The 20,788-nt window shown below is 41.6% G+C and overlaps 2 protein-coding genes across 2 annotated transcripts in view; both read left to right on the forward strand.

The window, feature by feature from the left end:
• RTTN (rotatin) overlaps positions 1-20,788 on the forward strand; it is a 327,600-nt gene that overhangs the window by 170,854 nt on the left and 135,958 nt on the right. Inside the window, exons 29-31 of the mRNA XM_069730984.1 lie at positions 6,649-6,868; positions 7,623-7,751; positions 10,720-10,830. Of these exons, the coding sequence (XP_069587085.1) occupies positions 6,649-6,868; positions 7,623-7,751; positions 10,720-10,830 (460 nt within the window). The remainder of the gene's footprint in view (positions 1-6,648; positions 6,869-7,622; positions 7,752-10,719; positions 10,831-20,788) is intronic.
• On the forward strand, positions 81-2,826 carry LOC138642274 (uncharacterized). Its single transcript, XM_069730345.1, has 2 exons — positions 81-530; positions 1,319-2,826. Exons 1-2 carry the CDS (start codon positions 290-292, stop codon positions 2,824-2,826), a joined length of 1,749 nt encoding a protein of 582 aa, XP_069586446.1. The 5' UTR covers positions 81-289.

The raw sequence follows: 20,788 nt of genomic DNA on the forward strand, positions 1-20,788 counted from the left end.
GCAACGATCTAACGCCAGGGTGAGGGGGGGACCCCAAAGTAAGTAAAAATCTTTTCTGTTTTACTATATGGCAATAGGTAGGTGTTTAAAAGCAGCATGTCTTAATTGTATAAACTATTAATAGCCTCCACATTTTGTTCATACTGCCCCTTTAATTCCACACTTCTAGCTTGGTTTCACTTTTGGTTTAGTTTCTTTTTCCATTCAGTTGACATGCCCAAACTTGTTGGATAGTCAGCAGTACTTGGCTGTAGTAACAATCAAACTTCATAAGTGATCTGTGTGAGCCATGGCAGGTCGTAAGAGAGACCCTATTTGGGTTCATTTTGTTGAGATGCCAGCAGCAGATCTTGGAAAGAAAGGTGCAAGAGCAAAGTGCAAATACTGTCAAAAGGATATCCAAGGACTTGTTTGCCGTTTGAAATCACATTATGAAAACTGCAACCAGAAGGGAAATGAAGATGTTGATAGTGATACAACTAATGTCAATGAACCCCCACAGCTTCTTATGCACCAGGAGCCTAGTACTAGTAAGTCTGGCAATTACAACCTATTTTTTTAACAGACATTTTACTGGGATGGTTAAAGTCTATGAAAAGAGAAATTTCTAGCACTAGTAGTTCTGGAGTATAGAATTTAAATTTATGTTAAGGCAATATTTCACAGAAAATTAACGCTAAAGGACATGTGCACCTTTATTTTTTTAAGGTGCACATGTCCTCCCCCCCCCCCCGCAGCGCTCTTACCTCCGATCCCCGCAGCGCTGAGATCCGTGGCTTCGTTTTGACCGTCCGCCTCCCGTCCTCCGGTTGCGGCCTACTCGCAGTGATCCAGCGGCGTGACGTCAGCGGGCCGCACGCTCCATTGAAATGAATGGAGGCGCGCTCGCGGACGGGCAGAACGAAGCCACGGATCCCCGCAGCGCTGACATCGGAGGTAAGAGAGCTGCGGGGGGAGGACATGTGCACACTGCACCTTAAAAAATAAAGGTGCACATGTCCTTTAAGTAAAAATAAAGTGTGTATACGCTTATTTTTTTTTTATTGTAGGCTGCAATTCACTTTTGAAGTCTGCCAAATTGACCATTTTTTAAAAAAAAACATTTTTAAAACTTTTGTGACATAATTTTTTTCAGTTGCTCTGATATTAGTTACCAGTATTACAGCAACTTCACCGGAAAACTTGAGTAGCATAACTTTTGAGACAGCCCTTATAGGACGAGGACCATTACATTGTTCAAAAAGTTTGTTTCAAAATATTTTCGTTATATTTCTTCAAATACGCAGTCGATTTATATTTTTAATTTCTGTGCTTTCAGGGTCAAATATGGCTTGTGCTGCACGTGACAATCAATATCTGGGTACAACTTCAACAAAGCAGCCCAAAAAAAAACTTTGCGTGCAAAGTGTAGAAAAATTCATCTTAAAGACTACGACGAGCCAGAAAGAACATTTTGATGAATTAATTGCTAAATTCATATTTGCAACCAATTCTTCTTTCCGACTAGTTGAGCACCCATTGTTTGTACAAATGATCGAAGGAATTAGACCAGGCTACAAACCACCAAGTAGATTTGATATCTCAGGAAAACATCTTCAGGCTGTATACGACATAGAAAGAGCGGCTTGTACAAAATATTTGAAAGACAAGGTTGTTAACATGAGCTTGGATGGTTGGAGCAACATCCACAACGACCCCATAATTTGCACTTGTGTCACAACAGAAGATGGTGAAACTTACCTTACAGACACAATCGACACATCTGGAAATTCACATACTGCTGAATATTTACTTGAAATTGCTAAGAACTCAATTCACCAATGCCAAGAACAGTTTGGATGTAAAGTAAGGAGCTTAGTTACTGATAACGCAAGCAATGTGGCAAAAATGCGAGCGGAACTGGCACATGAGGATGACACAAATGTCATTACATACGGTTGTTCTGCCCATTTGTTGCATCTTTTGGCAAAAGACCTGCATATTTCGGGTGTCAAGGAACATGTTGTAGAAATTGTTAAATATTTCCGCAATAATCATTTTGCACATGCAACCTACAAGGAAATGGGAGGACTGAAGTTGGTTCTACCACAAGATGTTAGATGGAATACCTTGGCTGACTGCTTGGAAATGTTTATTAACAACTGGTCAAAATTACTGTCCATTTGCGAAACACATCGGGATAAAATTGATGCTAATATACGAAGCAAAGTATTAAATCTTGGTGTGAAGAGAAATGCCGAGGACCTTTTGGAAAGGTTAAAGCCAATATCGATTGCGTTGGATAAAATGCAGAAAGATACTGCAACCATAGCTGATGCCACAGAAGTTTGGAAAGATTTAGAAGGTTCTCTAGATCGCTTGAACCTCTCAAACAATGTAAAGGTTGCAATACAGCACCGCAAGGACCAAGCATTAAAAGAAGAACACTATTTAGCCAATATCTTGCATCCCATCTACAGAGGGAAAAAATTATCTGAGGTGGAAATCAACTCTGCAATGGAGTGGCTCGCCAATACTAACCATGACATTGTGGCAACTGTGCTGAAATTGAAGTGTGAATCTGCACCATTTCAAAAATACATGTTTGCAGATAACGTCGTTAATGAACTAAAACCACTGGACTGGTGGAAGTCGCAATCACTTGTTCTTCCAGCAAAGATAATAAATCTAGCTACTCAGCTACTGACTGCATCGGCTTCATCCGCAGGAGTAGAGAGATTGTTTTCTTCATTTGGTTTTGTGCACACAACAGTCCGAAACCGCTTAGGAACTGCTAAAGCAGGACAACTGGTTTTCCTATTAAAAGTCCTAAATAAACAGGCTTAAAGAACTGATGTATTCACTGAAGATGTTTGCTTACTTCAAACGTTAGAGATAGGCTATTGTTAAAAAGTACTTACTCTCTGTAGTTCAATTCTGAGTGTTTAATAGTGCAAATAAAAATTATTAGGTTTCATAATCAACTGTTTTAATATTTTTATTTGTGTAAAACAATTAGATTTGCAAAAAGACAAAGTTTTGCTTGTGTACAACTTGATTAAAAAATCTGATTTAAATCAAATGATTTAAATCAAAAAAATCTGATTCAAATCAAAAAAATCTGATTTTTTTGATTTTTTTTTTAAAAAATCAAGATTTTTATCCACCCTGGTCCTAGATGAATGAAATATTCCAGTTGCAAGTCTGTATTCATTACATAGTGGAATGCGTTGAGAACAATAAAATATAAAGCTGATCAATGTAAATCAAAATTAATGTCCCATGGAGTTCCAGATTTGAAGTGATATTCTAAATCATAGTGGAAAATCGAATTACAGGCTTATCCAACTTCAGTGGAAATGCCTCAAGACAAGGAAATGATGCTCAGTAGTGTGTGTGGCCACCACGTGTCTGTCTGACGTCCCTACAATGCCTGGGCATGCTCCTGATGAGGCGGTGGATGTTCTCCTGAGGGATCTCCTCCCAAACCTGGATTAAATAATCAGTCAACTTCTGATCAGTCTGTGGTGCAACGTGGCATTGGTGGATGGAACGAGACATGATGTTCTAGATGTGCTTGATTGGATTTAGGTCTGGGGAACAGGCAGGCTAGTCCATAGCATCAATGCCTTCATCATGCAGGAACTGCTGACACACTTCTCATGTGGCCTAGCATTGTCATGCATCAGAAGGAACCCAGGGCCCACTGCACCTACATATGGTCTCACATTGGGTCTGAGGATCTCATCCCGGAACCTCTGGCTACCACATGAAGGGCTGTGCGGCCCTCCATAGAAATGTGTCCCCACACCATTAGTAACCCACTGCCAAACCGCTCATGTTGGAGGATGTTGCAGGCAGAAGAACATTCTCCACGGCGTATTCAGACTCTCATGTGTGTCACATGCTCAGTGTGAACCTGCTCTCATCCGTGAAGAGCACAGGGCACCATTGTCGAATCTGCCAATCTTGGTGTTCTGAAGAAAATACCAAGCGCCCTGCACGGTGTTGGGCTGTAAGCACAACATCCACTTGTGGACGTCGGGCCCTCTTACCACCCTCCTGGAGTCTGTTTCTGACAGTTTAAACAGACACATGAATATTAGTGGCCTACTGGAGGTCATTTTGCAGGGTTGTGGCAGTGCTCCTTCTGTTCCTCCTTGCACAAAGAAGGAGGTAGCGGTCCTGTTGCTGGGTTGTTGCCCTCCTATGGCCCCCTCCTAGTATCCTGGTGTACTGGCCTGTCTCATGGTATCTGCTCTGTGCTCTTTACACTGTGCTGACACACAGCTACCCTCCTTGCCACAGCTCGCTTTAATGTGCCTTTCTTGATGAGCTGCCCTACCTGAGCAACTTCTGTGGGTTGTAGACACTGCCTCATACTACTGTACAGCACCTCTATGGATAAGAGCAATGACAAAATGCAAAAATGACCAAAACAACAGCTAAAAAGGATGAGAACAGAGAAATGATCTTTGGTCACCACCTGCAGAACCACTCCTTTTATAGTTAGGGTTGTCTTGCTATTTGTCTATCATTTTTACCTGTTGTCTTTTCCATTTGCACAACAGCAGGAAAAATTGATTCACAATTGGTGTTGCTTTATAACCGGACAGTTTGATTTCACACAAGTCTGATTGACTTGAAGTTACATTGTGGTGTTTTAAGTGTGGATGCGTCTCTCGTCTCCTGCATAATGTTTCCTTGGCTGACCATTGTGTCTACGGTGCTCAATATTGTCTTTTTCTTGGTGCTTCTTCAAAAGATCTTGAACAGCACATCTCACGTGACTATAATTTTACAAAATTGACTACACCTAGAAGAATTAATGATAGTAAAGGGTGGTCACACCAAATTTTGATTTAGATTTGTTTCTTCGCTTTGCATTTTTCTAATTTTCAAACTATTTTCTGTTTTTGATTGCATTTTTACTTTATAGAATTTTTTCCACACCTGCCTAAAATGTTTATCACAGTTCAGTGTGTATATATAATGGTGACTTTAGCCTGCAATCCTTTTAAACTTTGTCACACAGGAACAAAGTTGGCAGCCATGACAGCAAATTTGCACAACATAATTTTGTTGAGTAGAGGTCACTGGGAGCCAGTCTGATTCTATTATAATTAGACGTAAGGGGAACCCATCATCCAGGAATGCTACTTTACTGCAAATATAGTGGTAATCTGTAGGTTAAGGGCATTTAAATGCTATGTAGCCAGCTTACCGGAGCAGCAGCTTCAGGGAGAAAATGAAGTAGTATTCTCCCTGCTGCTGCTCACTTCTTGTCATCAGTGCAGCGTCGGGAGCGGTTATGGTCACAACTAACTAACTATACTGGATGCTCTCTATGTAGTGAGTGGTGACTGTAATCACTCCCTGTACCACCCGACTGTCTGGGAACGAGTGGCTGCAGGGAGAATAATACAGGATTTATACAACACTATTAACCTGCAGAATACCCTATTTGTTTGCAGGTAAATAGCATTTCTGGATGCGACAGGTTCCCTTACCCTATGTTCACTGTTGCATTTTTGCTGCATTTTTTTTAATGCAACGTTTAAGCAGTGTTTTACAGTACCAGCAAAGGCTATGGGATTTCAGAAATCTCATGCACACACTCACTGTTATTTTTAATTTTTTTTACTGACTGATTTGGAAAACTGCCGTGTTTTTGCAAACTGGAACGTCACTTCTTTCAGCCTTTTTCACCCATAAAAAGCAATGAATAACTGCAAAAATGCAGCAAAAACCGCAATTATCAGGTGCAAAAGCCTAAGAAAGCTGCGTCTTTTTTTGGAGGGTTCACTTGACTTTATCGACATACACAACAGACAATAAAAATGCAGCAAAAACTCAGCAAAACCTGCTTTTTATAGAATCATAAAATGTTAGAGTTGGAAGGGACCTCGAGGGTCATCTGGTCTGACCCCCTGCTGAAAGCAGGATTCACTAAACCGTCTGACAGATGTCTGTCCAGCCTCTATTTGAAGACTTCCATTGAAGGAGAACTCACCAGTCACCACCTCTAGTGGCAGTCTGTTCCACTCAATATGTTGCATATTATAGTGCTGGGCAATCCTGCCTGTTAATACAAGGGCGTAATTAATAGGCTGCAAACCAGACACTTTGCATCACACCTACCTGTGTGACTGGCGTCCTATGCAAGCCATATCATTGGGCATTTTTTCTACTAGGCAGCCAACCCCCCATGGTCTGGTAGATGTTGGGCTGGTTGTTTTTATCTGTAGTTTGCACCTGTGCTGCTCCTTGCCTTTATTGGAGGCCTGCTGCATCCTGCTAGATGTGCATTTATCATCAGACATGGTTTTGGCAAGGCCGTTTCTTATGGTATGTGTTTTTTTGAGTTTTTCTGTTAGTTGTTCCACTCATTGATCACCCTCACCGTCAAAACATTTTTTCTAATATCTAATCTGTGTCTTCCCCCTTTGTTTCATCCCATTGCATCTCGTGTTTCCATGTGCAAATGAGAATAAGGATGATCCCTTTAAACATTCCCAGACCTTTTAACCGTTTGTGGTAGGACTTTTTGGAAGCAGCTTCATTACTGCCAAGAAAGCAGATTTTGCATGCGTGAAAAAACGCAACATAGCCTTTAACTGTAACCAGTAAACATTTTTTTTCTTACATAGTGTGTATTTGTATTCTCAGGAAGTGTTCGGTTCTTGCTGGCACCTTTCAGACGCAGCTTTCCATGCAGTTGATTGAGTACTTGAGAGTGTCCGATGCTCCCCATTTTTATGGACTTCCATCATTGGCAAGAACTCTGAAAGCAATGGTGCACGTGACATCTTGGCCAGGCTGGAGCTCTCATTGTCCAACTACTGAACCTATGACCATCTGCGTGAAAGCGTTGACCAGCCTTCTTGAGGTATCTCAGGATACGTCGTTTTACCACTTGCAATGGAAATTGTTTACTTGGGGTTTTCAGTGAATTTCTCAAAGATTCTGGTGGGAATTTTTCAAGACTAATGTTTAGTATGGAGTTGTTCTACAAAAGACCATTGGATTATGATTTGTCCGAATAAATTTCTCTCGTGGGGCTACAAACTGAGATTTTTTTTTTATAATTTTGCTTTACAAATTATAATGTAAAACTAGATTTGTCTGTCCATAATTGTCAGTCTTCCTTTCACAAAGAACCACCAACCTTTTAGAAAATATGGACTTTGCAGAATTAAAAAAAAAAGATGCTAATTTTGGAGCAGATGTGACTTACACAAAAAATAGCATTTTTAGAAAACTGTGGTGCTGTGGTAAATTCCTCCTTTTCCAATATAGGAGTGCATGAATGGGCACAACATTTAGACACCATTTCCTTGCTTGTATGGTTACTTTTGTATGTTGTTTGTTTTTTGTTTTTTTTACCTGATGAAGGCTGCACTGTAAAAATAGCAGCCGAAACGCGTTGTATTGTATTTTAACAATTTTTCCTTGAAGAAATTTAAATCAATTTTTTGGAATAAATTTGCACTGGAATTGGCTGTATACAAGAAATCCCCAGGTGATGATCGCCACATCAGTTTGGAATTTCTTTACTCTGAACGTTTTACATAGTTTTAGGGGATGTTGCTCCATTTTATTTTCTGTCAAGCTACCATGAAATTGTTTTCCTCTATTATCAGATCATCTCCTCTTTTTACGTGGAGTGGGGAGGAAATGCTCTTTCCTATATGGGGAAAGGAGTCACAAAGAGCACAGTGTTGTGCTTGCTTCACTTGTCCCACGAGATGACAGCTGAAGCCAGAAACACGGTAAGGGAAAATAACTGCCCTCTTCGGGATGTGAGACGTGTGGTGAGTAATAGATCTGGGACGTGGCCAAGACGTGGACATTCTCGTCTCAGCCATTTCATTGATATCTGGTGTGTGCTCTGCTGCAGTATTTTCCCATTTTCCTCTTGGATTATTCTAACTTGGCTTCTGTACCAAAATAAGCCGTTCCTTTAAAGCATGACTATTATGCTAAGTGCGCAATTAAACAAATGTGGGAAATATTATTTTTTACTGAACGCTGGAAGGATGCTTGTCGACAACAGTGGCTTGGTACGCTGAAATCTATTCATCCCGTAGAATCTTTTTCTACCTATCTGATGATGTGCAGATGGCTGTTTGAAACTGTATCTCCTTTGAGGCGCTGAAGCAAAATACCAATTAATTCCTCCTTATGGCGTAATTTTTTGCTTTTTTTAAATGTTCTACAGCTTTGTTTTGTTCTTTACTTCTTTAGATTTGTTCTCTTTTAAATTTCCTGTAAATATTGAGTAGGTAGCCCCAAGAAAAGATGTATTTTTACATAATTCATCCGTTCTGGGGCACTTAAAGTTCACCAATGTAGCTGAACATTAATAAGAGCCATGATTTTTTTTATGTATGTCCTAGAAGAACGCCGACATTGTTAGTCACAAATCTGACATTTGCATCATTGGCCATAAAACGTGGGGAAAGATTGTGTTGAAGTCTGTGATCTCGCGCACATTTCCAGAAAGAAAGGCCTTGTGCTCAAACAACTTTGGCATTGCTTAGAGATTTCTTAAGGTACCTTCACACTGAGCGACGCTGCAGCGATACCGACAACGATGTCGATCGCTGCAGCGTCGCTGTTTGGTCGCTGGAGAGCTGTCACACAGACAGCTCTCCAGCGACCAACGATCCCGAGGTCCCCGGTAACCAGGGAAAACATCGGGTTACTAAGCGCAGGGCCGCGCTTAGTAACCCGATGTTTACCCTGGTTACCAGCGTAAACGTTAAAAAAACAAACACTACATACTTACCTTCTGTGTCTGTCCTACGGCGCTCTGCTTTCCTCTGCACTGTCAGCGCCGGTCAGCCGGAAAGCAGAGCGGTGACGTCACCGCTGTGCTTTCCGGCTGGCCGGCGCTGACACAGAATGCAGGAGGAGTGCAGAGAAGCACAGCGCCGGGGACAGACAGCTGAAGGTAAGTATGTAGTGTTTGTTTTTTTAACGTTTACGCGGGTAATCAGGGTAAACATCGGGTTACTAAGCGCGGCCCTGCGCCTAGTAACCCGATATTTACCCTGGTTACCAGTGAAGACATCGCTGGATCGGCGTCACACACGCCGATCCAGTGATGTCAGCGGGAAGTCCAGCGACAAAACAAAGTTCTGAACTTTCCTCAGCGACCAACGATCTCCCAGCAGGGGCCTGATCGTTGGTCGCTGTCACACATAACGATTTCCTTAACGATATCGTTGCTACGTCACAAAAAGCAACGATATCGTTAACGATATCGTTATGTGTGACGGTACCTTAACTGAAAATCTGACACCCATTCTAAGCATATTACCATCAATTGAAATACTATTTTGCCTAATGTGTCACATTTCGGCTGCCGTCACACTAGCAGTATTTGGTCAGTATTTTACATCAGTATCTGTAAGCCAAAACCAGGAGGAAAAGTATAATAGAAACATATGCACCACTTCTGCATTTATCACCCACTCCTGGTTTTGGCTTACAAATACTGATGTAAAATACTGACCAAATACTGCTAGTGTGACAGCAGCCTTCTAGTGATAAATCAATGAGTGGTTAAACCTGGGATGGATTGTGATCCATGCGATACATTATGATCTTCTCCCATCTATCCATGACGTATCAGACAATTATTGGTAATGAATTCCTAGCTGTAAAAAATGGAGAAAGTTGTGGTTTAAAGAGTTTTTCTAGAGCTGTTATTGATGTCCTGTCCTTTAGGATAGGCTGGTTGGTGAGGACAAGTGATGAGCGAACGTACTCGGATAAGGTGTTATCCAACCATGCTCGGGTGCTAACCGAGTGTCTTCGGCGTGCTCGAATAATATGTTCAAGTTCTCGCAGCTGTTGGACAATCCCTGCATGTGTCGTGGCTGTCGAACAGCCATGGACATACAGAGGTGGGCACTCGAACCTATTTGAGCATGCTGAAGTCACTCAATTAGCACCCAAGCATGCTCAGATAGCACCATATCCGAGTATGTTGGCTCATCACTAGTGAGAACCCTAATCCCTCTGTCCCCTTCTTCTGCCCTCGTGGACCACTGTGTCCCTTTTGCTTACCGCGCACGGCTCCTTGCATTTGGTAGTCGCTACGGATCCTATTGAATCTCTGTTGTATTCATTATGCCATGATCCAGAATGATCTTTGTCCCCGATTTATCGAGGCTGATGTTTTGCATGTCAGTATTGATTGATGGTGTAATGGAGTAAGATGAGCCAAATTCATTAAGGGTTGTGCACCACTTAAATATATACACTCCACTCAGCTGATTTTTATTCTGTTGTGATTTACTTCTGTGGCATAAGTTATAGTGAAATTAAAGGCCATGCCCCCTTTCCGCTAAGCCATACCCACTTTTCATAAAAGCAAATAGTCACACAACTAAAATTTTTCAAGGTTTTAGATATTTTTAGGCCAGAATTCTGATGAAAATAGTTTGAAAAGTCTTCTTATTTCTTTGGTGTCCTCAGGTCAGTTGCCTTGTCCTAATGAGGAAAAGTCCTAAGTAATCGAAGACCGGTTCATTGGAGCACGCTATCCCACAATTCCGTCGTAGCACTGGGATGGTCAGATATTGTGTTCCTAGCACCACATTTATTACCTTTTGTATGGTATATTGTAATACCTGCACTGCCACTGTTATTGATACGCATGTAAAGCTGCTAGATCTGTAACATTATATATATTAATGTGCTAGACTAAACTGCTGTTCTGTCTCCCAGGACTGGGTGCATCTTTGGTCTTTACCCTATGATCATGGTAGTGAAGAGCAAGTCATACCAAAGCTGGGGTTAGAGTGGTTGATACCTTTGTGGGTAGACCGAGATCCAGAGGTCAGTACAAATTGTTCCAGTTCTTGTCATTTTTTATGTACTATTGTAATGTGGATTAAAATCGATTTCCCCTTTTAGCGTTGTGTATATCATTAGCGTGCCTATGTTAAAGGGACACTGTCACCTGAATTTGGAGGGAACAATCTCCAGCCATAGAGGCGGGGTTTTCAGGTGTTTGATCCACCCTTTCCTTACCCGCTGGCTGCAATATTGGATTGAAGTTCATTCTCTGTCCTCCTTAGTACATGCCTGCACAAGTACTATGGAGGACAGAGAATGAACTTCAATCCAATATTGCAGCCAGCATGCAGCCAGCGGGTAAGGAAAGGGTGGATCAAACACCTGAAAACCCCGCCTCTATGGCTGAAGATTGTTCCCTCCAAATTCAGGTGACAGTGTCCCTTTAAATATAAGAGAGTGTCTGTACTCTGGGTCATCCTCCACCTCTGCAACAGTGATTGGCTGCAGTGCTGTTAATGTGACACAATCAGTGGGCTAAGTGGCTGCATCCAATCACTGGGTTGATCGACTTGTGCTGTTGATGTGACACCGCCAGTGCAGTCTGTACACCATCGCTGGAGCAGCACTGGAGACATAACACTGACGATGGGGAAGGTGAATACCAACTCTACTAACATAGGCATGTGCAAAAGGGAAAAAAATACATTTATTGCTGAACAAATAATGGGTTATATTCCTTTTTTGCCATTTGTCTGCCTGTATTTTTTCAGCTGCTATTTTCTCTTTATTAAAGGGAACCTGTCAGCTGTTTTGGCCACTATAAGATGCAGCTACGGCCTTTAAGGGCTTATCTACCGCATTCTATATTGCTGTAGATAAGCCCCCTGGGCTGACCTGCAAGAGAAGAAAAATAAGTTTTATTATACTCACCCGGGGGAAGGGGCAGTCCGGTCCGATGGGTGTTGCAGGTCCAGGTCCGGCACCTCCCATCTTCTTATTATCGCCACCGTCCTGCTTGCTTCATGGCTCCCCAGCATCGCGCTCCCGCACAGGCGGACTTATCTGCCTGTTGAGGGCAGAGGAAAGTAAAGCAGTGTGCAGGCGCCGGGACAGGTCAGAGAGGCCCAGCGCCCACGCACTGCAGGAATTTACTCTGCCCTCAACAGATAAGTCCGCCTGCGCCGGAGCGCGGTGCCCGGAGCCATGAAGCAAGCAGGAGGGCGGCGATCATAAGATGGGAGGCACCAGACCTGCGACACCCACCGGACCGGACCGCCCCACCCCCCACCCCCTCTGGTGAGTATAATAAAACGTATTTTTCTTATCTTGCAGGTCGTACCAGGGGCTTATCTAGAGAATGCTGTAGATCTGCCCTGAGAGGCAGTAGCCGCATCTTATAGCGGCCAACACAGCTGACAGGTTTCCTTCAGCACATTTAAGCCCAAAACATGTTGACAAATGTACCGTAGTCTTTAAAGATTCACTGTAAGACATTCAGTCATCTGAATATTTCTGTTTTTTTAGGACGTACCATCAATATCCGCTTTGTGGTGGTATATATTAGTTAGGTTCAGAAACCTTTGGACAGTGACACAAGTTTTGCCATTTTGGCTGTTTACCAAAACATATTCAAGATACAGTTATATATTCGATATGGGGTTGAAGTACAGACTCTCAGTTTTGATTTGAGGGTATTCACATCCTAATTGGAACAAGGGTTTAGGAATTATAGCTTTCTAATATGTACAGACCAAAAGCAATTGGTCAATTATCTCAAAAGCTCTTTAATGGGCTGAGTGGGCCTTTCCCTCATTAATCCATCATCCGTTGAACAGGTAAAAGGTCTGCAGCTGATTCCAGGTGTGGCTTTTGCATTTGGAATCTGTTGCTGTGAACCCAGAACATATGGTCAGAGGACCGCTCAATGGAAGAGGAATAGATCATCATTAGGCTGAAAATAAGAAGAAATCCATCAGAAAAATATCAAGACTGTTACGAGTGACCAAACCCACAGTTTGGTACATTCTGCAATAAAAAGAGTGCATTGGTGAGCTTGGGAGCTCAAAAAGGCCTGGATGTCCACTGAAGACAACAGTGATGGGTGATCGCAGAATCCTTTCCATGGTGAATCCATTCAAGTGAAGAGCACTGTCCAGAAAATAGATGTTTAGGTATCTAAGTGTGCCATAAAGAGAAGACTCCATGAGAGCAAATACAGAGGGTTCACCACGAGGTGCAAACCATTAATCAGCCTTAAGAGAGAGGCTAGATTAGACTTTAACAACCCAATAAGTCTAGGCTGAAATTAACCAGCAGACCAAACGAAGAGAACCAAAGTATGAGTAAAATGTCACATTTATTAATAAATATTTAAAATAATAAAATACATAGTACATTATAACACAGAAAATACCCATGGAGGGGACCAAATAAACCAACCCACAAATTATTATTATCACAAATGAATAAATGGCTCCCCGCAGTATAAACTTATTAGAACCTAGTGCACAATATGACCACAGTCATGTAAAGCTATGCTGGGAATATAAATAATCAGACAGGGTACTAAGAGTTAATACAGTAAACTAGTGCCTATAGCATCTTCAAATAAATAGCATAGATCGATATAAGCCCTGCATGGTAGTCCTACAGTTATGACAATGTTGCACATCTGGTATAAATATATTACCTCTGGTCCGTTACATCAGCAGATACGGAACAGGAATGTGGGTGGAATCTGTTTTCTCTGCTGTAGATGTAGTGTATAACCCTGCCCCCAGCACTGATTGGCAGCTTCCTGTGTAGGCTGTACATTGTCAGCCAACTGCCAATCGGTGTTGGGGGGCGGGGTTACACAGATAAACCTGACTGGCTCGTACATGAGACCTATTTCTGTAGCGATAATCTCTTGCTGATAAAACACTGATTTTTATTAAAAGTATAACACTCAGCCTAAGCGGAGGCACATCCTTGGAAAAAGTGTCTCTGCCCCTACATTATGCTGCTCACAGATTAAATAGCAAAAACCTCCTGAGAAATTCCCTTTTAATGATGACTAACTGAAATGATGAAATGCAGTTTTGGTCCCATGTGCTGGTATTTGGGCAGCGCCGGCCTCACCATTTCTGTTACATATAGTTACTGGTAATATCTCTAGCACATTCCATCCAGCCTGTTATCTGCAGTTGTGCGGCTCTGGTTGTAAATAAATGATGTGATAGGCCTGTGATGTGTGCGCTGTTCTTCTCTGCAATGCTCGAGGGAGCCGTCCGAGCAGAATAGAGAACGTATCTTTAATTTACTTGGTAATTAAATGTCATTGACTTGTTTCTGACCTTTCATGGTACGATCAGCTACAGTGAACATCTGCTTTCCAATTTCTTGGTATTAAATACTTTAATAAACTTAAAGGTATCATCAGTTCAGAAGAAAAGCCAATCTGAAGCATTAAATTGCTGCTTTGGCTGAAGACGACCTATGTTCATTTCACAATCCTTGGTATAATCTAATAATTAGAAACAATCTTGTTGGCAACCGCAGCAAACAGCTGGGTAGAGGACATCTTCTATTCTTTGTAGCCCCTTAGTGGCTTATTACCCATTGTAATAGTGTACCCTGAAAATGGGGTTGTAGCTCAATAGTCATGTAAATTAGACTTGGTCTTCTAATGAATAATATGAAATCCATGAAAAGCCTTCATTCTCTGCTAAAAGAAGTGAGGCACACTTCTCCTGCATAATGTGCTACATTGGGGAAGAAGGGAAAAGACTGAACGAGTGGGGTTGGAAAAGTGGTGGTTGGATCACTCTCTGAAGACTCACAGGAAGGGTTAGTAAGCATTGTCTGGAAGGCTAAAATCCAGGCTATCACTGTTAACATTTGAGGATTGCGAGCTTTTTATTACATACAACAGGTATGTTCCTTCCAGTAGGTGGCACTAGAGTTCCAGCCCTCTTCGTCTTTGAAGAGGCAATTTGCATATTCACTATCCCAGAGGAGCTTGCACGGCCTAGAAGTCTCCTCACGCTGACATGCCAGGCCTAGATTGTCACTCTCCACAAGGAGAAACATTACCCCTTAGATACCATTCTTAAGCCTCTTACCTAGCCAAATCAGATCTCCTACTTTGCACTGATGAGGGGCAACATCCCAAAATACTGTCTGCAAATTGAGATTCTGGTTTGGCTTTTAACCCAAGTCATATGGCAAGTCTCGCTATAGGGTTGTTACTGACTTTTATGATTGCTACTTCCAATGGGTGGCACTGGAGTTCTGTAGTTGTCTTCTTCTTTGCAATGGCAGTTTGCATTTTTAATTTCTCAGAAGAGCATGCATGACGTATAAGCCTCCTCACTCTGACATTCCAAGCCTGGCATGTCACTCTCCACAAGGAAAAACGTTAGCCTTTAGACTACAATGGGTAGAGACTAGAGTTAGGCTAACTTGTTAGGATTCGCTCGCCAAATCTGAATTTACAATATTCGTGCCATATTGATACCCTATTTGTGCCAAATTTACGTTTGTTCATCGGTTCCGAACATATTGGGAAAATTCTAATCCCTTTGATTCTAATGAAGTTCGGCTGTGTTCGAAAAATATTGCAAAAACAATATTCCCTGATGATCGTATCGGAACCGAATCCAAACACATTTGCTCAACTCTAGTAGAGACACAAGACTTATGATGCCAGGATGTAAAAAAGATTCTACTTAAAGGCCATTGCCTAAATGCAGAATCAAGCAACATTCTAAAGAATCTTCATTAAAAACATTTCCGGCCCATATTAATAGAAGGCACACTACCAGAAAAGAAAAATGTGAGCTCACATCAGACTTCAAACTGCAAATCTGTGGGTCTGAAAATAAATGATGATTAAAGACTGAAACCTGGTACAAACATTCTACAATAATACAGCCTCCATAATAAATACACAGTCAATAGGAAATAAAGTGAATGTGTATGTGTGTGTATATATATATATATATATATATATATATATATATATATATATATATATATATATATATATATTTATATTTATATATATATTTATATATATATATATATATATTTATATATATATATATATATATATATTTATATATATATATATATATATATTTATATATATATATATATACACACATATATATATACACACATATATATATATATATATATATATATATATATATATATATATATATATATATATATATATATATATATATATATATATATACACACATACACACATACACACACACACACACACATATACACACACACACACACACACACACACCGGAAAGTATATAAAAGTCAAGTACAGACCGAAAGTTTGGACACACCTCATTTAAAGATTTTTCTGTATTTTCATGACTATGAAAATTGTACATTCACACTGAAGGCATCAAAACTATGAAATAACACGTGTGAAATTATATACTTAACAAAAAAGTGTGAAACTGAAATTATGTCTTATATTCTAGGTTCTTCAAAGTAGCCACCTTGTGCTTTGCACACTCTTGGCATTCTCTTGATGAGCTTCAAGAGGTAGTCACCGGAAATGGTTTTCACTTTACAGGTGTGCCCTGTCAGGTTTAATAAGTAGGATTTTTTGCTAAGTAAAGAAAAACGAGTGGCCATCATTACTTTAAGAAATGAAGGTCAGTCAGTCCTAAAAATTGGCAAAACTTTGAAAGTGTCCCCAAGTGCAGTGGCAAAAACCATCAAGTGCTACAAAGAAACTGGCTCACATGAAGACCGCCCCAGGAAAGGAAGACCAAGAGTCACCTCTGCTTCTGAGGATAAGTTTATCCGAGTCACCACCCTCAGAAATCGCAGGTTAACAGCAGCTCAGATTAGAGACCAGGTCAATGCCACACAGAAATCTAGCAGCAGACCCATCTCTACAACAACTGTTAAGAGGAGACTTTGTGCAGCAGGCCTTCACGTTAAAAAAGCTGCTAGGAAACCACTGCTAAGGACAGGCAACAAGCAGAAGAGACTTGTTTGGGCTAAAGAACACAAGGAATGGACATTAGACTAGTGGAAATCTGTGCTTTGGTCTGATGAGTCCAAATTTGAGATCTTTGGTTCCAACCATCGTGTCTTTGTGCGTCGCAGAAAAGGTGAACGGATGGACTCTCCATGCCTGGTTCCCACCGTGAAGCATGGAGGAGGAGTTGTGATGTTGTGGGGGTGCTTTGCTGGTGACACTGTTGGGGATTTATTCAAAATTGAAGGCATACTGAACCAGCATGGCTACCACAGCATCTTGCAGCGGCATGCTATTCCATCTGGTTTGCATTTAGTTGGACCACCATTTATTTTTCAACAGGACAATGACCCCTAACACAGCTCCAGGCTGTGTAAGGGCTACTTGACCAAGAAGAAGAGTGATGGAGTGCTACGCCAGATGACCTGGCCTCCACAGTCACCAGACCTGAACCCAATCGAGATGGTTTGGGGTGAGATGGACTGCAGAGTGAAGGCAAAAGGGCCAACAAGTGCTAAGCATATCTGGGAACTCCTTCAAGATTGTTGGAAGACCATTCCCGGTGACTACCTATTGAAGCTCATCAAAAGCAGTCATCAAAGCAAAAGGTGGCTACTTTGAAGAACCTAGAATATAAGACATAATTTCATTTGTTTCACACTTTTTTGTTAAATATATAATTCCACATGTGTTAATTCATAGTTTTGATGCCTTCAGTGTGAATGTACAATTTTCATAGTCATGAAAATACAGAAAGTCTTTTAATGAGATGTGTCTAAACTTTTGGTCTGCACTGTATATGCAACGGTGGTATGATATGAGTGAAGTTAAAAATGATACATGTAGAGATGTGAGTACAGCACCTTCAAGCATGGTGGTCACCAAGCCATACCAGAAAGCGATCATCCCCTTTTGCCAACAAATATGCTTATTTCCTTAAAATATTAGTTTTTTAATGAAAAACAATAAATAACAATAAATTGCCTAAACTGACAATGTCTATTTCAGGCACCTACAGGTGCTACTCACAAAATTAGAATATCATCAAAAAGTTAATTTATTTCAGTTCTTAAACACAAAAAGTGAAACTCATATATTATATAGAGTCATTACAAACAGAGTGATCTATTTCAATTGTTTATTTCTGTTAATTTTCATGAATATGGCTAACAACCAATGAGAGCCCCAAAGTCATTATCTCAGTAAATTAGAATAATTAACAAAAAACACCTGCAAAGTTTTCCTAAGCATTTAAAAGGTCCCTTAGTCTGTTTCAGTAGGCTCCACAATCATGGGGAAGACTGTTTACTTGACGGATATTCAGAAGGCAGTCATCGACACACTCAACCAGGAGGGTAAGCCACAAAAGGTCATTGCTAAAGAAGCTGGCTTTTTAGAGTGCTGTATCCAAGCATAATAATGGAAAGTTGAGCGCTAGGAAAAGGTGCACAAGCAACCGGGATAGCTGCAGCATTGAAAGGAATGTTAAGAAATCCACTATATAATTGTCTAAGGGTCACTTCCGTCTTTCTGTCTGTCCTTCGTTCTGTCACGGATATTCATTGGTCGCGGCCTCTGTCATGGAAATCCAAGTCGCTGATTGGTCGCGGCAAAACAGCCACGACCAATCAGCGACGGGCACAGTCTGGAAGAAATTGACCGCTCATTACTCCCCGCAGTCAGTGCCTGGCGCCCGCATACTCCCCTCCAGTCAACGCTCACACAGGGTTAATGCCGGCTGTAACGGACCGCGTTATGCCGTGGGTAACTAACTCCGTAACCGCTGCTATTAACCCTGTGTGTCCCCAACTTTTTACTATTGATGCTGCCTATGCGGCATCAATAGTAAAAAGATCTAATGTTAAAAATAATAAAAAAACAAAAAACCTGCTATTCTCACCCTCCGTCGTCCGACGATGCGCTCGCGCCTGCCGCCATCTTCCGTTCCCGGCGATGCATTGCAAAATTACCCAGAAGATTTAGCAGTCTCGCGAGACCGCTATTCTCACCCTCCGTCGTCCGACGATGCGCTCGCGCCTGCCGCCATCTTCTGTTCCCGGTGATGCATTGCGAAATTATCCAGAAGATTTAGCGGTCTCGCGAGAGATCGGTAAGTCATCTGGGTAATTTCGCAATGCATCCTGGGAACGGAAGATGACGACAGCTGCGCGTGTATCGCCGGAGCTTCGCTGGATCCCAGGAGTGAGTATATAACTATTTTTTTTTATTTTATTTTATTTTTTTAACAGGGATATGGTGCCCACACTGCTGTATACTACGTGGGCTGTGTTAGATACCGCGTGGCTGCTATATACTACATAGGCAGTGTTATATACTATGTGGGCTGTGTTATGTACTGCGTGGGCTGTGCTATATATTACGTGGCCACTGTTATATACTGTGTGGGCAGTGTTATATACTCAGAGAAAAGAAAAAAAAAAAGTTGAATTCCAGCTCCTTAAAACATGACGTTTATTGTATCCAAATAAAAAATCCAAATGTCCATGGTGTGCAACCTCCCACCGGTAAGTGCCTGGGATGACAGAGATAAACGGCTACGCGTTTCGATCGGAGTGATCTTTATCAAAGATCAAGATCACTCCGATCGAAACGCGTAGCCGTTTATCTCTGTCATCCCAGGCACTTACCGGTGGGAGGTTGCACACCATGGACATTTGGATTTTTTATTTGGATACAATAAACGTCATGTTTTAAGGAGCTGGAATTCAACTTTTTTTTTTTCTTTTCTCTGATGATTGGATCGTCTTCCTGCAGCGGAGTTCCGTGCACCTGCGGTGATTTACCGGTGAGCTGGCTACAAACTCCTTTTCTCTTAGTGTTATATACTACGTGGCTGCTATATACTGCGTGGGCAGTGCTATATATTACGTGGCCACTGTTATATAATGCGTGGCCTGTGTTATATACTACGTCGCCTGTGTTGTTTACTGCGTGGCTGCTATATACTGCGTGGGCTGTGTTATATAGTATGTGGCTGTTATATACTGCGTGGCCACTGTTATATATTGCGTGGCCTGTATTAACGCATTGGGTATTCTACAATATGTATGTATATAGCAGGCACATTTTATATAGCATAGGCCACGCAGTACATCACACAGTCCACTTAGTATTTATCTGCTATTTACTACATGGTTCCTATATACTGTGGCCTGTGCTATATACTATGTGGCTTCTATATGCATACATAAATACATATTCTAGAAAACCCGATGGGCCACCATCTAGTAATAATAATAATCTTTATTTATATAGCGTCAGCATATTCCGCAGCGCTTTACAGTTAACGGCATTAACAATAATATAATGATTAAAGCAACATAAGACGACCCTGCTCATGAGAGCTTACAGTCTACAATCAGGTGGGGGAGATACAAAGTATGTGTGTATTTACAATGATGTATTTACAGTGAAGGTCCAGCCATCTTCGGTGGGTAGGGGATAGGTGGAGATAGTTAATGGGCTACACGCACACTTACACATAAAATGACTTTGATTAGGGAACGTAATGGGCCGCTCTGAGCAAATGTGTTTTGAGGGTGTGCCTAAAACTGTGCAAGTTGTGGCTGGTCCTAATTTCTTGGGGTAGAGCATTCCAGAGTATTGGTGCAGCACTGGAGAAGTCTTGGAGTCGGGAGTGGAGGGTATGGATTAGTGCAGAGCTTAGTCGAAAGTCGTTTGCAGAGTGCAGTGGTCGGTTAGGCCGATAGACAGAAATGAGGGAGGAGATGTAAAGGGGTGCCACACTGTGGGCAGCTTTGTGGGTGAGAACAAGTACTTTGATTTGGATCCTATAATGAATGGGCAGCCAGTGCAACAACTGGCGAAGAGCGGACGCGTCCATGTAACGATTAGCCAGGTGGATGACCCTGGCTGCTGCATTAAGGATGGACTGGAGAGGGGAAAGTCGAGTAAGGGTGAATGGACTGCTGCTGGAGTCATTGCTTCAAGGGCACCACACACAGACATATTCAG

This window comes from Ranitomeya imitator, chromosome 6, assembly GCF_032444005.1.
Source record: "Ranitomeya imitator isolate aRanImi1 chromosome 6, aRanImi1.pri, whole genome shotgun sequence".
Taxonomy (NCBI): domain Eukaryota; kingdom Metazoa; phylum Chordata; class Amphibia; order Anura; family Dendrobatidae; genus Ranitomeya; species Ranitomeya imitator.

Excerpts from the sequence above, each read along its gene's own strand:
- LOC138642274 (XM_069730345.1), top strand. The coding sequence starts at position 290 with ATGGCAGGTCGTAAGAGAGACCCTATTTGGGTTCATTTTGTTGAGATG. Across the intron at positions 531-1,318 it reads GCACCAGGAGCCTAGTACTA|GGTCAAATATGGCTTGTGCT; the intron begins GTAAGTCTGGCA and ends CTGTGCTTTCAG.